At 44.2% G+C, this 16,265-nt stretch overlaps 1 protein-coding gene across 7 annotated transcripts in view; it reads left to right on the forward strand.

The window, feature by feature from the left end:
- VIT (vitrin) overlaps nt 1-16,265 on the forward strand; it is a 52,076-nt gene that overhangs the window by 27,474 nt on the left and 8,337 nt on the right. For 2 of the 7 annotated variants that reach the window (XM_010391716.4, XM_010391719.4), the window contains 7 exons: nt 916-1,116; nt 1,608-1,658; nt 6,472-6,510; nt 6,612-6,668; nt 7,276-7,338; nt 10,115-10,162; nt 14,568-14,630. In XM_010391716.4, the coding sequence (XP_010390018.2) occupies nt 916-1,116; nt 1,608-1,658; nt 6,472-6,510; nt 6,612-6,668; nt 7,276-7,338; nt 10,115-10,162; nt 14,568-14,630 (522 nt within the window). The remainder of the gene's footprint in view (nt 1-915; nt 1,117-1,607; nt 1,659-6,471; nt 6,511-6,611; nt 6,669-7,275; nt 7,339-10,114; nt 10,163-14,567; nt 14,631-16,265) is intronic. The other 5 variants (XM_010391718.4, XM_010391717.4, XM_010391721.4 and 2 more) reach the window with 5 other exon arrangements.

Below are 16,265 nucleotides of genomic sequence, written 5' to 3' on the forward strand. Positions count from 1 at the left end.
TTGTGTCGTGCAGCAGTGAATAGAGTGCACACCATTCCCTTTCAATGTAGACAGTGCGTCAGGCCATCCCTAGGGCTATAGGCAGGGAGGAAAGAACGAGACCAAGGTTAACATGGAAGATATTTTAGGGCAGGTTTTTTGTAGCTAGATAGAGAAGATAACAGTGAAGACCCTTTTTTGAGACAATGACTTGGAAGAACCTAAGCATGTTGACAATTCTTTGTATGGCTATTTAGGATGCATATTTTGCGACTAGAATTGTCACTGTTCTCACAACAGATGATACATTTTAAAAGTAGTAGCAACTGTGAGATGAGTCAAACTTAGATGAGATTGGCACCTTCCAGGTGGCGCTCTCCCCCACTCCCCTCAGCCAAAGCCCTAACGCTCCCTGCTCTGGCTCTGACCCACTCCCCCAAATCACCTTTATCTGAAAGCTTTCTTTCTGTCAAAAACATTTCATTGCTGCAATTTTATTCTGGTCTATGACTCAGATTGGCCATCTTTACTACCAGATGCCAGCTGATTTCCATTTATATGGACCTTCTAAGTGCTTAATTACACTGAGAAAAGATGACGCCAAAACAGAAACTGCAACTGGCTTGTTGAACCATTTCATAGGTCTGAGACATCTGTCAGTTTGATGAGTGTTCCTGGCCAAAGCAGAAAAGTGTAGGGCAAACATTAATGCCTCAACAGGCTGTTGTGAGCACCCTCTGAGAGCAGAGCGTCACACAGGCACCAGCACTACACACCCCCACAGCAATGAAGGCACTAATGGCTCCACAGATGAGGATGCTTGGAGGTATCCTGAAGAGAATGCCAATTTCTGGGTTGCATTAAACACTGAGTGCTGCTGCTGCTTCCATACCTGTCACACATCCAGCCACAGTGACAGTGTCAATGTTCCTACAGGGGACACAGTCCGCAAAGAGAATCAGACAACTCCAGTGCCGACTCCAGCCACACAAATGGCCACCACAACCCCCACGCCAATGACCACGATGACAGATCCTTCCACCACAATGCGACAGCCAACCAAGACACCTGCAGCAACCAGAACCACAGCAGCTGCAGCCAAGACTAGACCTGGACTGCACAGGGTCAGAGATATGGGTCAGTAGCGTGGATGTTTGCATTGCTTTCCTCTGGACTGACAGCTTTCCTAAAATTTAAGGAACGAGACATACAGCTGGATATACCATGACTCAGAGGATCATTAGTTCGGTAATTCAGTATAGAAATACTAGGAGTGGAAAAAATATCTAAGTCCAGCAGACCAATTAATGTGAGAGTAAGCTCTCCATCACCAAATGCTGTGATGATTTTCAGGTATAGAAGTCAATAAATAGTTCTTTGATTCTCATGTCTAGACTGAGAGTTCAACACATAGGTGAACACTCATTTTAGATTACTTTTGTGATAACTTTCAATAGATTAAAGTTGTAATATATTTTTTGTAACAGCTTTTGAATTTTAAAGATTAAATTCTCATATATTTTTTGCACACCTGATTTTCCCTAATCTTTCCTTCCTCATTTATTATTAGACATTAGCATTGTGGGGTTTTGCTTCAATAGCTGAAAATTAAAATCTCTTATTTTTAGGTTCTAGCAGTGTCCACCCAGCGTATGCATCTGTGGTAGCTGCAGCAGCAAGTAAGTATGGTGAAGTAAGTATGCCACAAGGCATGCAGCACAGTGTATTTTAGGGCAGAAATTATTCAATAACCTTTCAAGCCTCAGCAAACTCAATGTCTGAATCCAAGCCTGGATTTAAACTGAAAACCAGACGCATGGCCTGAATGTCAAAGATGCTGATCACCCACAGTTCTGAGGAAGCCTTTCTAGTGAGTATCTGCCCATTTCAGCAGTGACAAAAGCTGGGTTTTGCAAAACTTGAGACAAAGATTTTGCTGTTTGAATCATGTTTTCCTATTACTTCCTTCTGTCATACTCTTTCGAAGGGAGACTTGATTTAGTTGTAAAATACACAATGCAGAGGTCTGCACAGCCATCTAAGCTTAGGGCTGAAAGCTCTGAAATGCTGACATACGTTAAACCACTCTTCTCTCAAAAACCTCCGGCTGTGGTTCTGAGCCTGGCATACATGTGATGTTATTCCTGGCTTGCCACTTGCTATTGACAGCAGAATGGCGGCTGCTCAGAGCTCTGCATCTCAGTCCAGGAGTCTGCTCCCAATCCAGCCCAAAGCCTGCAATACAAGTATATAGAGGGGTTTTCCCATACAGTGTGCAATTGCTCAGCTGTGCAGTCAAGAAAAGGAGAATATTTTCAACTGTTTGAAAGGTTCTCAGCATTGGGATATGATTACTTTTGAGTGAAAAGGCAACTGGGCCATCATTAGGATTCATGCTCCATAGCTATTTCTGAGTGCTTTCAATTCAGCTTTGCTCTCACATACATTGCTGCAGTCATTCCCACTGCCAAGTAGTTCAGAGCCAAGAACATGGCAGGGCAAGTATCTTTTGAGTAATTCAGGTCTTGAAGGGAAGCATAATTAAGTCAAATTTAGGTGTGAGTGCAGAATAAAGGCAGGGGCTGGAGGGGTTAATCTTATCAAGTCAAATGTGCAGGTAGGTATGTGCATGGCAGGGTTTACAGAAGTGACCACACAATTCAAAGGGGCTTAAATTCTGTGGAAATCTGCATCATTCAGTACCTAATGTGCAGGTAGGTATGTGCATGGCAGGGTTTACAGAAGTGACCACACAATTCAAAGGGGCTTAAATTCTGTGGAAATCTGCATCATTCAGTACCTAATGTGCCTGTAAACTTGGTTCTGCTTGTTGCTTTCTTTCCTATTTCCTATTCCCACAGGCTGAGCACAGAGGAGGCCCTTACTGTCTTTACTAGCAATTAGGAAAACTTGAGTTTCCCCAGCCAGGAAGAGATGCATGTTGAGAGTAAAGTTTTGGCAACGCTGAAATCAGTGGGAAGGTTGTATTTGTCTTTAATAAGACAAATCATTTAGTCAAAAAATTGAAAAAAAAACCCAAACAAAACGAAAAACCAACCAATGATCCCAAACCAAAAAAAAAACTCTCAAATTTTCCAATTCTTTCAGTGGTCACTTAATTGTAATTTGGATCCATCTTTCTTCACAATTTTCTTTACTGAAGTTCTAAGCAAAAATTAATTCCCAAAATATTAAAGTGATCAGAGCTAAGAACATGGTTTTTTGAGCTGGAGTGGTGGAGACCACTTCTGATTTCACAGACTTCCTTTCTAGGACTACGTCCAGCATGTCTGTACCTGATATCTGGCTTCCTGAATTCTCCTGACCTCTTCTTGATTCTGAAAGAGCTGGATAAAGAAAAAAATACAGAAAGTACAAATACAGATTTGATGTGATGACCATACATAAAGTAGTTTATCAGTTTTTCTGTCTGAGGGGTGTTTAGGACCCCTGCTATTATTCAGGCCAAAGTTTCTGATGATGTCGTTGGTCTTAACCAGAGTTTGGCTTGACAGAATCAAATGTCTCCTGTCCATCTTGGCTCACAGAGACTCACAGATCTACCTCTCACTGTGCATTGGTAGTTTGCCTGCAAAAGATGCCTCAAAAGTAAATATCTATGAAGTAGAGCACAGTCAGAATGAACATAACATTTCCATTTCCAGCCACTGGTACTGGGAATAGCTCACAGGAGCAAAAAGGAAAGCAAGACTTGTAGATTAGAGCATGAGAGCAGGGGCAAAACTCCTGACCTAGTTCTTGCTATTCTTTCCCCTTTATCTTCTGTTTGTCAAAGACAGAGTAACAGGAAAAATAATGGCAACTCTGCTCCATTGCAGGACCCCTGCTTCAAAGACGTGATGTGGCAAAATTTCTAAATGAAAAAACACTGATGTGACTAGTGTGCCATATGACAATAGTTCCTACCTGCCCTACTAGGGCTTCTGCTTCTGTCCAACAGCAGTTAGTCCAGCACACTCCCAAGGGCCACAAGCTCACTTGTGCTCTCCCATCCCAGCTCTTCAAGTAATCCTTTCTTGCCCAGCAGCTTGGACCCTAGATGAGGACTGGGACCAAATTCAGTGCTTCTGTGAACACTGTGGTCGTAAGTCGTGTCATGACCCTTGGTGCCATGTTGAAGCACTGAGCTGGCAACCAAGCATCAGGCAGCGATTGTCTGGGCATCCTCAGGTGAGGTGCTTTCCTGCCCTCTGTGTCTAGATGGGTTCAATGGTTGCATCTCTTTTCAGACAGGGACTCTAAGGTGGGCACTGCCTACCACGGTACACTACACAGCTTCCATCCACAGCTGTGACTTAAAAGGGTAGTAAACAGAAAAGTACTGAAAAGACATGAGACAAGAGTAGTGTAAGTGCTAGAGAGGGCATTGAAAGCTCTTCTCCAGCAGGAAGACCAGCAGGGCTCATGCCTTCCGGAAGCACTGGACAAACATTCCATCCTGGCACCAGGGAGAACAGCTGGCGTTTGGTTTTGAATGCTGCCTTTCTCCCCAAGTTCTCCCTGACTACTTAACCCGTCAAGGGTGCTGGCCAAGTTGCAGATGGGCAGGCATGTTTTGTGCACAGAGTAGCCACTTTTCTCCTCAAATCAGTTCTCATTATTTACAAGGTTCACTCTAAACTGCATGTAAACTGCTGTTCCCATCCTTTCCAGCCTCCATGCCTCCCTGCTCACCACAGCACATGCTCCCAACCAAGATTTCTCAGCTCCACTCCTTTGATTTTTGACCTGGTTCTTGGGATTTGCCTGGTGACTGTCCATCCCCAGTTTGTTACAGACTCCTCCTAGCCTGGTTGGCCTCCAGCTTGCACAGAGCTCTGTTCCAATGAACACATATTCACATGTCACAGCCTCCCTGGCATCTCAGATTTGAAGGAAGAACAAGCCTTGCAACCTGGAAGAGCAATTCCAACCTTTCTTCCTCTACCACCACCATGTTTGTCCTAGCCAACAAAAGCATGGCAGAAACCAGCTTATTGCAGGGATAGGGGTAGTGTGCCATTGGGAGGTACAGCAGGAGGGAGCAGCCCCACAGCCCAGCACAGTCAAAAGGTGCATAGAGAGAAATCCACATTGCTGACATTCAATTAAAATTTAAAAGTGGCATAAAATACTTGGATACTGAGGTAATCTCTCTTTTACCCTCTTGTACTCTGTTTCTACTGACCTTGTAAAGAGTGTTAGATACACATTGGGGCTCAGTCATGGCAAACATGAAACAAGGGGAGCTCTGAGACTCAGAGTTAATTTTTACCACCACTTTGGCACATACTGATCTCCTGTGTGTAAAGCCTGCCCTGCACAATCCCATGCAACACTGACTGCTGCACACACAGATTTTTCCCTCTGAAATCTGAATACTCAGCCTGGTATATCTGTGGTCCATCTGGAGCCTTACAAGCTTAGAGTTTAAAAGCCTTGCCAGTTTTGGCAGATGAGCCTGTTACTCCCATAAACAGGATCTCTTTGGCATCTGGAGTTTACAAGGTCTCTCAGAACAGCTCCTAGAAATCCCATCAAAGGGCTTCTAGAGGCCTGGAAGGTTCAAGTTTGGGTCAAACACAAGCTACTTACTGTCACCTAATTTTGCAATGTCAAGTTCCCAAGGAGCAGCCATTCCTGTTTTCTGAGACAACCCTTCAAAATGGTCTCATTGATGACATCTATTGATAAAATAACCTCCCGGGCCCCTGTCCAGTGTTCACAGAGCCAGCTAGAACATTCCCACTGATTTCACCGGGCTTTCGAATTAATGTTTCTGGGAAAACTAATGAATAAAGGCTTGTTATAGAATAAGTTTGTTAACAGGCTTCTTAAGAATAATCAATGAAATGAAAGGCATGATTAAAGACATGGTTTTCATCTGCAAATGCTTTGAGCCTTTAGTATTTTTGAACAATGGGAATTTAATAACCCAATCACCTTAAAAAAAGCCTTTCATGTAGAAGACATGTCAGACACATGAATTCTCCCACATTATTTTTCCATTTTCTCATCACTTACAGTCTGCCTGCTTGCTCATATCCACTTAATCCCTGCAGAAAGGGTAGTATCTGGTCTGGGGGGTTGTTTTGGGGTTGGGGTTAAAACCTTCCTCACACAACCAGGACAATTGGATGGTACTGAAATAAACACAGATCATCAATGTCAGTGAGAGAAAAAAAATTACAAGGGAAAGCAAACCACAGAAGTAACTGCAGATCTTTCAAATGCAGACCAGAGACCTTTATAAGTAACATCCATAACTGAAAGGAACATTAACAAGGCTAATCTGTATGACAGAGCATGACAATCCTTTTTTAAGCAGGCTCAAAATATACAGTTAACATCTGAGAAAGTCTGTTAATGACAGCTTTATATATGAACCATTAACTCTGACAGCTAAAGTGAGACTACGTGAAAAAGCTAGGTAGGAGCAGTCCTGAACCAAACATGGTATAAATCACAATTTCCATTTTGATGTCTACTTAGGACAGGTTCAGGCTGCACAAGGAAGAGGACAGAATACAGGTATGTTTTAAATTAACAACAACCAGTACATTTGTACTGCTCAAATACTAGAAAATCTTGTGTTTAAGTTCCATGTGCTAACCAATACAATATTTTCAAAGCATTCAGGGGCACTTCCACCTCTGCAAGTAACAGCAATATTTTACGACACAATACAGGTAAAGGCATTACAATCCTCCTTTATTTCCTCCCCACAGATATTTCTACCTCTTACATCTACCGAGTCATGCAGTAATGCACTGTTTCTCCCTCCTAACCATGTTCATAGCAGGATGCAGTGAGAGAAGATATCACAGTGGTCATTGCGTGACAATAGCGTAATTTTTACAGAGAAAAGTAAACAAGATTGATTAAACATGGAATTGTTCTCAAAACAGTAGTCCAAAATCATTTATAGAGGTCTTTTATAATATTTGCTGTTGCAAAATGAGAGGCGAATGTTGTGTCTGTGGAAGTTGGCAGGACTGTGGTCTGACCCAGTTCACAGGCCCTAAGCACAGTCAGCATCCCAGGATGTTCCAGTGCACCAGATAATAGCTTCCCTGTGCAGCACCTACTAACATTTAAACTCTTTTGCCAGCCTCTTTCAGTCCTTTTTCTTTTATTATTAATTCATAGTTTCCATCTTCCTTTTTTGTGTGGTTTGAAAATGTGCAGAAAGACAATTTGGGGCCACTGCATCCCTTGTGATGACGCTTCTGTCTTCTTGCCCACTGGCATCCACTGGTATCTACTTAACTCTTGCTTCTTTGTTGGATCATGCAGGTGTTCAGCGCCAAGAGCCTGTTGCCACCTTCCAGAGGGCTGCCAGCTCTCCAGCCCACCTGGGTGAGCAAGACTGCTAGCAGCAAATTTTCCACTCTCTTTCATAGTTTCAGCAACCCCAAACTAGCCCTTGCACTGCACATTGTTTTCCTGCATCCTGGAGGAGCAGGGCAAGATTCATTCACAGAATGCCAACTAGCAGCTTCCTGAAAGGGAAAGGCAAAGAAAAGCTCAGTCACTGGTGACCAGTTGTTTCAGACCGTGGGGATCAACATCTACAAAGTGTTTTCAATTTTTCTTTAAAAACACTTTACAAGAAACAAACAAACAGCTCTTGCAGCCTATCAGGTCTTCGATAGAGCTAAATCTTCTGTTCCTGTGGTTCCCAGAAACCTCTAGGCTGACAGTGAAAGTAGAGGTTGCTTTTAATACTGAGGGTAGAAACATCACCTGTACTGTTCTCTCTTCCTGGAAGTGCAATTGATCCTTCCCCAGCAAGCAGCCCAGTCAGAAGGCACTTTGCAAGGCCTCCAACAACTTCCCAGGGGCTCCAGAGCTCCCAGCACACATACCAAACACTGACTCTCCCTTGATGGACAGCAGAGTTTCTCAGAGACAGATTTTGTCTGAGAGCACCCAGGCTGGGGTGAGGGATGGGAGCCGGGGTGGCAGCAAGGCATGCAGGGCTGCACCGAGGCCGCAGGCCCACAAAGCCCCAACAACAGCAGCAGAGCAGGTCCAGTGGGGGTTCCCAGGATGACCCGGCAGCCCAGGCTGCCAGGCACATCCCCAGCAATGAGGCAGGGCACTAGGTAAGCGAGGCAAGGTCTGGGTCAAGATAGCAAGGCACAGGACTAGGCCTAGGGTGTGCACCTCTGTGCTGTCCCACGGAGGCTTCCCACAGCCCTTTCTCACACACAGCCCTGGCCAAGGCAAGTGCTGTCCTGTCCTAGCGCTGACCTCTGGCATGGGCAACCAAACCCACTGGGGAGGGAGAGACTCCAGCAGATGAAGGTGTCCCTGGGCCCTGAGGGCTTTGGTGAGAACTGGGAATCACAGGAGGAGTATTGTGGCAGGAAGAGCCAAGTGGTCATTCACACTGAGGTTAGAGGATGTTATTATGCAGTAGGTATTTCCAGATAATTCCAGCCAAGTAATTCAACCCAGCAATCTCCCAGTCAAAATGTCAATTTGTCACTGATCTAGTTGCAGCATATTTAAAATGCACTTGTCCAAAGACATACTCCATTCCTTCACTTTTCAACTCCTCCTCATTTCAATCTCCTTCTCTTCCTTCTGTTTTCCATCTATGTTTGTCTTTCTCATACTTTTTTGTCCATACCAAAGGATGTACTGGCTAATTCTCAGGCTAGCCAAATCTTTGTCAGAAAAACAGAAGAATACTGCTGAGTCTTACTTAAATCAAAGTCAGTGTTTGACCCCACCTAATTGCTTAGGCACCTCAAGGTCACCCTAAAGTGATTACAAAGCACACATTTCCCATAACAAATTATTCTCTTTTCTTGATCACAGAACAAGAAGGAAAAGAAATACAAACACATAGTTGCTGTAATCCTAATAAGTCCTGATCCTTTTTTCAGTCCAGAATGTGGCAGCTCAGATGTGTTGCTTTCAAGCAGCAAATTTTTCTAACAATCAAAGGAAAATTCCTGAGTAAGTCCTTGCTTTTTTGGAAAGGCAGGTTGTTCTTCTTGATCCCACCAAGTGTGTGCAAACAGCAGCGATCAGTTCTGAGGGTTTGGCTGTGATGTCAAGGAACTTCCTCTCATCGGCTCAGGTTACCAAAAGAGTGTGCTGGGAAAACACCTGCCCCAACACACCAGTTACTTGTGCAATGCACATTAACTCTTGGAATCCCATACTCACTTAGCTTTCAAGCATGCTTTTCAAGGCAATTTTACTGAAGAGTTTTGGTGGTGGTGTTTTTCTTTTTTTTAAAGAGACCAGTGTTGAAGTATTTTAAAAATCAACCCTTTTTTCCTATGGGCATCTACAAATGAGCAAGAAAAAGCCCTAGCTAAAAAAATAGTAATTTCACTTTCAGATATGCATTTCTTTGACAGCTTTCTTCATTATATGTCTAGGACTACATGCAAAAAATAGAGCTTTTGCCTGGACTACCAGGTCACTCAAAAAGCTGTATATTTTGCATATTTGCAGCCAGCTATCCCACAAGCTCTGTGCAGCCTATTGGGTCTTCGATAGAGCTAAGTCTGCTACTCCTGGGATTCCCCAGAACTGTTTCTGTCCTAGTCAGCTGCAAGGGCATTCATCTGGCTGCAATCCAGAGCAAAGCACCACTTTTTGGGAACATCTTTCAGCAGGTTCCAAAAACAAAGACATTTTGGGCTTTATTTATAAGGGCAGCAATTTTGATGAAGTTATCCATGCCTAATAAGTGGCAAGCAATTTTTAGACAACTTCCTTGTGTTTGGATGGGCTGAGGGGATAGAGAAATCTGTAGGTGAGAGGTACTTGCAGATTTTCAGTGAAAAACAACCTAAACCAAACAAAAGTATACTGAGGTCAGTGCCTCAGCACCAATGCAATTTAGAGGAACAAGACCAAAACAGATCCAAAGAGGTATATTTAAAACCTTAAAAAATGTTAGTGCTCTGAGGGCAGTGATACAAGGCTCTTAATTATGGCTTGAAATGTGCACATAAAGGTTCCCAGGTTTACTGATTTTCTCAGCTCCTAAGTTGTTCATGTAAGTTATTGTCTGAACTGACCTTTCTAAATTGAGTCAGAACTTTGTAATCTCTAGTATTTTCACTATTACCAGTAATAGTACTTTTTTCTCTTTCATGTGTGAAAGCAATGGAAACAGACTCATGGAAACCTGGACTGAGCCTTTTTGACACAGGTAAATATTAAAGCATCTAGTAACTAGTCTGGGAATAAGTGGTTTCTATCACACATGGGAAAAGCTAAATCTATTTATTCATCAAGCCCATGACACTGGTGATAACAATCTCCTTTTAAGAAGTAATTGCACCATTTAAAATTATAAGTAAGGTATGTGGTTTACATTTTAGTAGATTATTCTGCGCTTTCATCAGTCTTGAGTTCCTGCTTAAAGCAGGAGCAGAAGACATGAGCTCTGGAAAGAGTTGGCAGCTACACTACAGAAAGGGGTTCTAGCTACTGAAATCCATTTGTAAATGAGAAGGTATTTTAGGAATGCCACAGCTGAGATCACAGTTTAGAGCTGCAATCAGTGAAGAACATGACAGGTTATTCTGATGCCAGTGTACTTAGGGGAGACATTCAGATAAGAAAAGGGGGGTTTAAGTCAAATGCAAAGAATAATTAACATCATTGAAATTTTCAGACATTTTAGCCTTAAAAACTGACAATATGGAGATAAGAATATTTTTATGAGTACTGGTGAAGTACAAGACCAAGGCTTGTGCAACCCTTATTCAGGAGCTATTCCCAACTGCAAATTCTACATGTTTAACAGCTCCCCTTCCTTGGGAACATTAAAAGCAGACCAATTCACACGCAATCACGCAAGATACAGACCAATTCATGACCTGGTGTTCTCCCTCTTATGAGGGGCCTGTATCCAATGTAAGAGGTCTTCCCCACCACCAGTTTTGTTGCTGGAGAGGGCTGTGCTGGTGGTCCTTGTAAAGACTATTCCCTTGAACACTCTTCTTACTTCAAAGCCATTAGTGTGCTTATTCAGGAAAAGCTACTGCATGAGGGCCAGGGTACAGAGGGATATTTTAAGGCAGAAAATGACAGATTGCATTAAATGCAATGAAAGACTGGGCATGGGGGAAGGGACGTTGTATTAATAGTTTCTCAGCAACTGAAGGGCCAGCATAGACTAGTGTGATAAAGTCTGATGAATTCAGATTGTCACTTCAAAGGAGTAGTTTCTGGCGTGGATGTAGTTGCTGCTGTCTTACTTAAATGAATGGGAAGTTTAATCAGTGTGGACAGCTGTAACAATCAGTGAAGGGAACTTTAATTAGCACAGCGTAGACTGCCCATGCAGTGAGTTGAAATTCCCATGGCAATACCAACATTAAATTGGACTGGCAGAACAGGGAGGCCCATGGAGACTGACCACCTTCCCAATTAGTTGGGGAAGAGTATTTGGTGGGTGACCTTATTGTTCTACTAAGCACAAATCAGCCAGCTGACCCACAACCTTCAAGAACTGATAACTGCACTGGCAAATAAAAATGAGAAATGCTGCACTGCCTACACTTGAGTTTTTACCACAGTGATAAAGCTAATACCAGCTGGGAAAAGAATATGGATTTTATAGGATGCAGATGAATGCATGAGGCAAATAGCTAACTATGAATTATCTTTCATATACAATTTAGTTGCTAAAATGGATGGCACACGTTAATTTCTAATTTCACTACTGTGTTAAATCCACCTACTTTCTGTTCTGCAAATAAGGCAACGTGGGGGGGGAACTGCACATATGGGACACCCAGCTGGCACATGTGAGGTATGTGTGTGCAGGCTGCAGGATGAAGCGTGGCTTTGGTCTGTTGCTGTGGAACTATTATGTGCCTGTATTTAAAGCCTGTACTGGAATATACACAGCCAGGACGGCAGGTTGGTGACTATTTCAGGTTTTAAAGAAAAAAACCCAATCATTGTCATCCATGTGGTTGACAAAAAGAGGCTATGCATTGCCAAGTCATGTTGCCTTTAACTTCCACATCAGATAAACTAACCATAAACCTGCACAAGCTTTACCTTCCTTCAAAGGCAGGTTTGGTCCCTGTCAGCAAGACTTTCAGGCCTGAGAGAGGTCAAAAATGTTTCCTGCAGCAGATATCACTGGACAGAACTGTTTGGTGTCACCCCTGTTTCACATCATTTTTCCTCAGTCAGGAACAAGTGGCGAGCCTCAGGCAGCGCTGGCCCAGCACCACCACTCTGCCTCTCCCTGGTGATGTTGCCCCCATCCAAATGAGCTCCCACGGGCAAATACACAACACCAGGTGCACTCTTCCCTGTTCCTTGCCTGGAAGCTCATCCCCAGTGTGCAAGACAAGAGGCACAAGCCAGCAATGTGCTGGACAAAAGCTCCAGCCACGACAGATGAAGCCAGTCAGTGCCTGGCTTGCCAGCCCACTTTTGAATGCATCCAGCCTGCTCTGGCACAAGAGGGCCAGCTCCACTAACTGTGGGAGAGAGGCATTTCTGTCACAAGAGCCAGTGCCAGGATGGGTGGAGAGCTCCTACTCCCAGTCCAGAAAGTATCCTGTCCAAAGTTTGGGCAGGAGCACAGAGGGGCTGCATGCAGGTCTGCAGGCACTGCAGGCACCACATACACAGTGACAAAAAGCAACACCAGCCCTGGGGCTCTCCTAACCTGGCCAGACATAGCAGAGAAATTCTCAAACAAAACACACAAAGCAATCACCAACTCTTGCCGTAAACAAAGTAGGGCAACTCTGTGCCCTTTGCCTACTTCACGCAGAGGTGGCCCCATGGGCTCCCATGCAAGGCCAAGCCCAGTGCCCTAGCTAGCTCCACGTCCTGGCTCTAGCAACAGGCAACAGCAGATGCCTGGGGACAAGCAAAGCAGAGCACAATCACTGCTTTGATGCTGCTGTTAGCAGGTCTGTTTAGTCCCTGCAGTAGAAACTTTCTTCACTGGCAGCTGAATTTCAAACTGAGAAGCCAAAGCACCCCTGTCCAGTACAGATGCTGCTGTGTGCTGAAGCCTCCTGGCAGGGATCAGGTACCAATCAGGTCAGCTTTACACCAGGTACTGCATACTCAGACTTAATACAAACATGGCCCCTGACCTAAAACTACGTGCAGCTTTCAGCATGCAGCTAGAAGGACACAAAAAAGGTTGTATTTGACAATTACAAGAGGTGGATTTTAGACTCAACAGGAATAGAAACAGGAATTACAGAGGGGAATGGCACTTCCTTCCATTTTCTTCACAGTACTCTGCATCATTATGGCTTGGTCATTAATACCTTCAGCAACCAGCTTAGGCTGTTACACCTCCCATCATGTTTAGGTGGTGACCTTCCCTGATGTCCCTTTAGATACACTGATACTCTCTCATGCTTGCCTTGCTCATGGTTGGCTGCTGTGGAGAGACAAACTCTGTGGTACCTAGTAATCTCTCACACTTTTCTTTATAAAGGTCACACTTTCTAAAGTTACCTTTTCAATGTTTATCTGAAGTCTGGAGTCTTTCCTCGACTTATCTGGTGATGCAGATTTAAGGAAGTCTTCCTTCTACTTTTCTTATAAAATGTAACATGCAGTTTACAAAAATAATAAGCTGATCTCCTGTTCTTTAGACCAACAGTTTTCTTGGTGAGTGTTCAGTTTGTAGCTTGTCTGATCATTGCTGTCTCTTCTGAGGATTATCCCAGCTAAATCCTCTTAATCTTGTCATGCTGTACTGAAAAGAAACAGCTCTTTGCCCTTGCTTGGAAGGGAGATGCTGGACTGTAGGAGAGTCTTGCCAGACATTCAAGTCATGAGTGAAGTTCAGCATTTTCAGACCTTCTGATGCCAGCATGATGGCGCCCTGTGAGTCAGTGCCTTTCACAAGGACATCAACTTGTGTTTTCAAGGCTGCTACCACCCAAATACTTCACTTGGGTCCTGAGCTAGAATCCACTAGTGACCCATGAGGCTTTCCCTTGACTTAACTGTAGCTCTCTGTTACCCTGTCTCTTTTGTGTTTTGCAAAATAACCCAGACCTCTGGGGGCACCTGAGGAGCTGTGCTCCCTGGCTTCCCTGGCTGTAATGAGATCGAGTGAGTTGCTGCCTGTGCCTTCCTCTCCAGACAGAAAACAACACGATAAATCTGTTGCTCGTCCACTTCAGACGTTGTGCAGCTCATTGTAAAGCACAGAGAGCGACCGTGGTGGCAGTGCTGGTTCTCAGGGGAAAACTGCTGGGAGTCACCATCCCGCACCGTGGCCACCAGCCTCTGCTCCTGAGCAGCCCACTACTTGTGCATGATGCTGCCAAACCCTCACAATTAGGGGACTGACTCCCAAAGGGGAGCACCTCAAATTTGGTGCTGGCAGAACTTTTGGTGGCATTCCCAGAAATGTCTCTGCTCTTGCTTTACCCCAGAAATTATGTAGATGAAAAAGGGTAAGCTCCAAGGATGTCCTACCCATCCTCATTTCCCTCCCACATCAATCCTCAGGCCAGGGGGTCTCTGCAGTGACCCTGTTGCCTGTTTCCTTACAGAGCAAGGGCAGCCACCAAGCACACACTGATAGATCCTTTCCTTTCTCTCTTTAGGCTTCAGTTCAAAGGAAGAATTGAATCCAAAGCCACTGGAGCCCATCTCCCAGGGGAATCAGAGTATGTACTTCAGAATTAATTTCATAATTAAGCGACATTATTAATTACGTATTGCTAGAATGCATTCAAATCAAATAGCCAAAGTTAAGTTTTCAAGAAAGGCTAAGAAAATCCAGAAACACATTTTTCTTTCTTGCACAGAAAGAGTAAGCACTCTCCACTGACCCCTCTTATACACATAATTGGGTTTTGCTTCTACAGGGAAGGAAATAACATCCAAAATTTAGCTTACCTGGGCAGGAAGATAGTGGCTACTCCCCATCACCTCTTCCTGGGCAGTATCAGCTCCATGCTCCCAGGGTGCAGAGCTTCTTCACTCAAGTACTTTGGTGGCAGAGGACAGCAATCCAGTGTGCTGCAACCAGGGTTAGATGAGAGAGCTCTGCTGACCAGAGCAGACTCCCATGGTGATGCTGTGTGCAGGCACCCTTTCCATAGGAGTGTGTCGGAGAGAAGGAAGGAAACCACCTGAGAAAGGGACCTGATACCTGCCACAGCCAGGAGAGAGAGGATGCAGAGGGAGCATCAAGGACCCCTCAAGTTCAGAGAGGAAAATGTAGGTTCTCCTGCCCTGAAAAGGAAATTTTCTACAGCCCTTTATAAAGGTTAACTCATTAATTCATCTTTAGATGAGGCCCAAAGTAGCAGAAGAAAGAGAAAGCAAGTTCTGAGTGGAGAGATGGGGTCGCCTGCCACCTCTTCATTAGAAGCCACCCTTCCAACAGTGCCTGGGTCCTCTCTTGCCCGTCCTTGGGCAGCTGAACACTGTCTGGACTCTTTACAGTAACTACTGAACCAAACGTCTATGTATTCCCAGGCACTCCTCTCAATATTTAAAGTATTCTTTTCCCTATCAAAAAAGTGAAATACAGCTGAAACTGATACAGAAATAAGGAAAAGAAGAAGAAAAAGGGAAGGCTCTTCCCTACAGACCCCATTGCACTGCATGAAAGCAGGGCTCGGTGAAGTGGAGATGCCAGCAAGGACAGACATGTTTCCAGCAGTTAAACTGAAATAAGTCACACCAGAAACAAAATTTTCATCCCGCTGATAACTCTAGGACCATAAAAGCCCTAATTCAGATCTTGCCTCCCTGCAAATCAGAAAGTGCTCACCTCCCTACAAAGCACTTTTAGTCTGTGCTCTTGCAGTGTCCCTCTCATGTCCCAGCACCGAATCTGAATCTGCCCCAGAAACCGAGTCTGTCTATTAAGTGTATGTAAATCTTTGCCTCCCCAGACCCTGCTGGCTAACAAACTGCCCACTTTCCACATACAGATCTCATGAAGTAGTTCCCTTTGAAGGACAAGAAATTCAGGAAAACTTGGCTGTTAATTGAGGTATTTGTTGTGGGTTCCCGACCTTGCCTCACGATCTGCTCTGAGCGGACACGGTTCTCAGTCACGCTCCTGTAACTCAGCATTATTAGAATTAGAAAAAAGAGACAGCTATGGGAGAAAAAATTGAAGGTAATGAGATGGGAGGCAGTTGCATAAGCCACTAAGAACAATTGGCGCTTTGTAGCCTTCGGGCTACCTAATGATTAAAACACAGTAGTTTGAACAGTCTGATTGGTAGGAGGCATCATCAGAGGGAAATCAAGAGATGGGGATGACCCAGACACTGGACGGGGAA

Source organism: Corvus cornix, chromosome 3, assembly GCF_000738735.6.
Source record: "Corvus cornix cornix isolate S_Up_H32 chromosome 3, ASM73873v5, whole genome shotgun sequence".
Classification (NCBI taxonomy): Eukaryota; Metazoa; Chordata; class Aves; order Passeriformes; family Corvidae; genus Corvus; species Corvus cornix.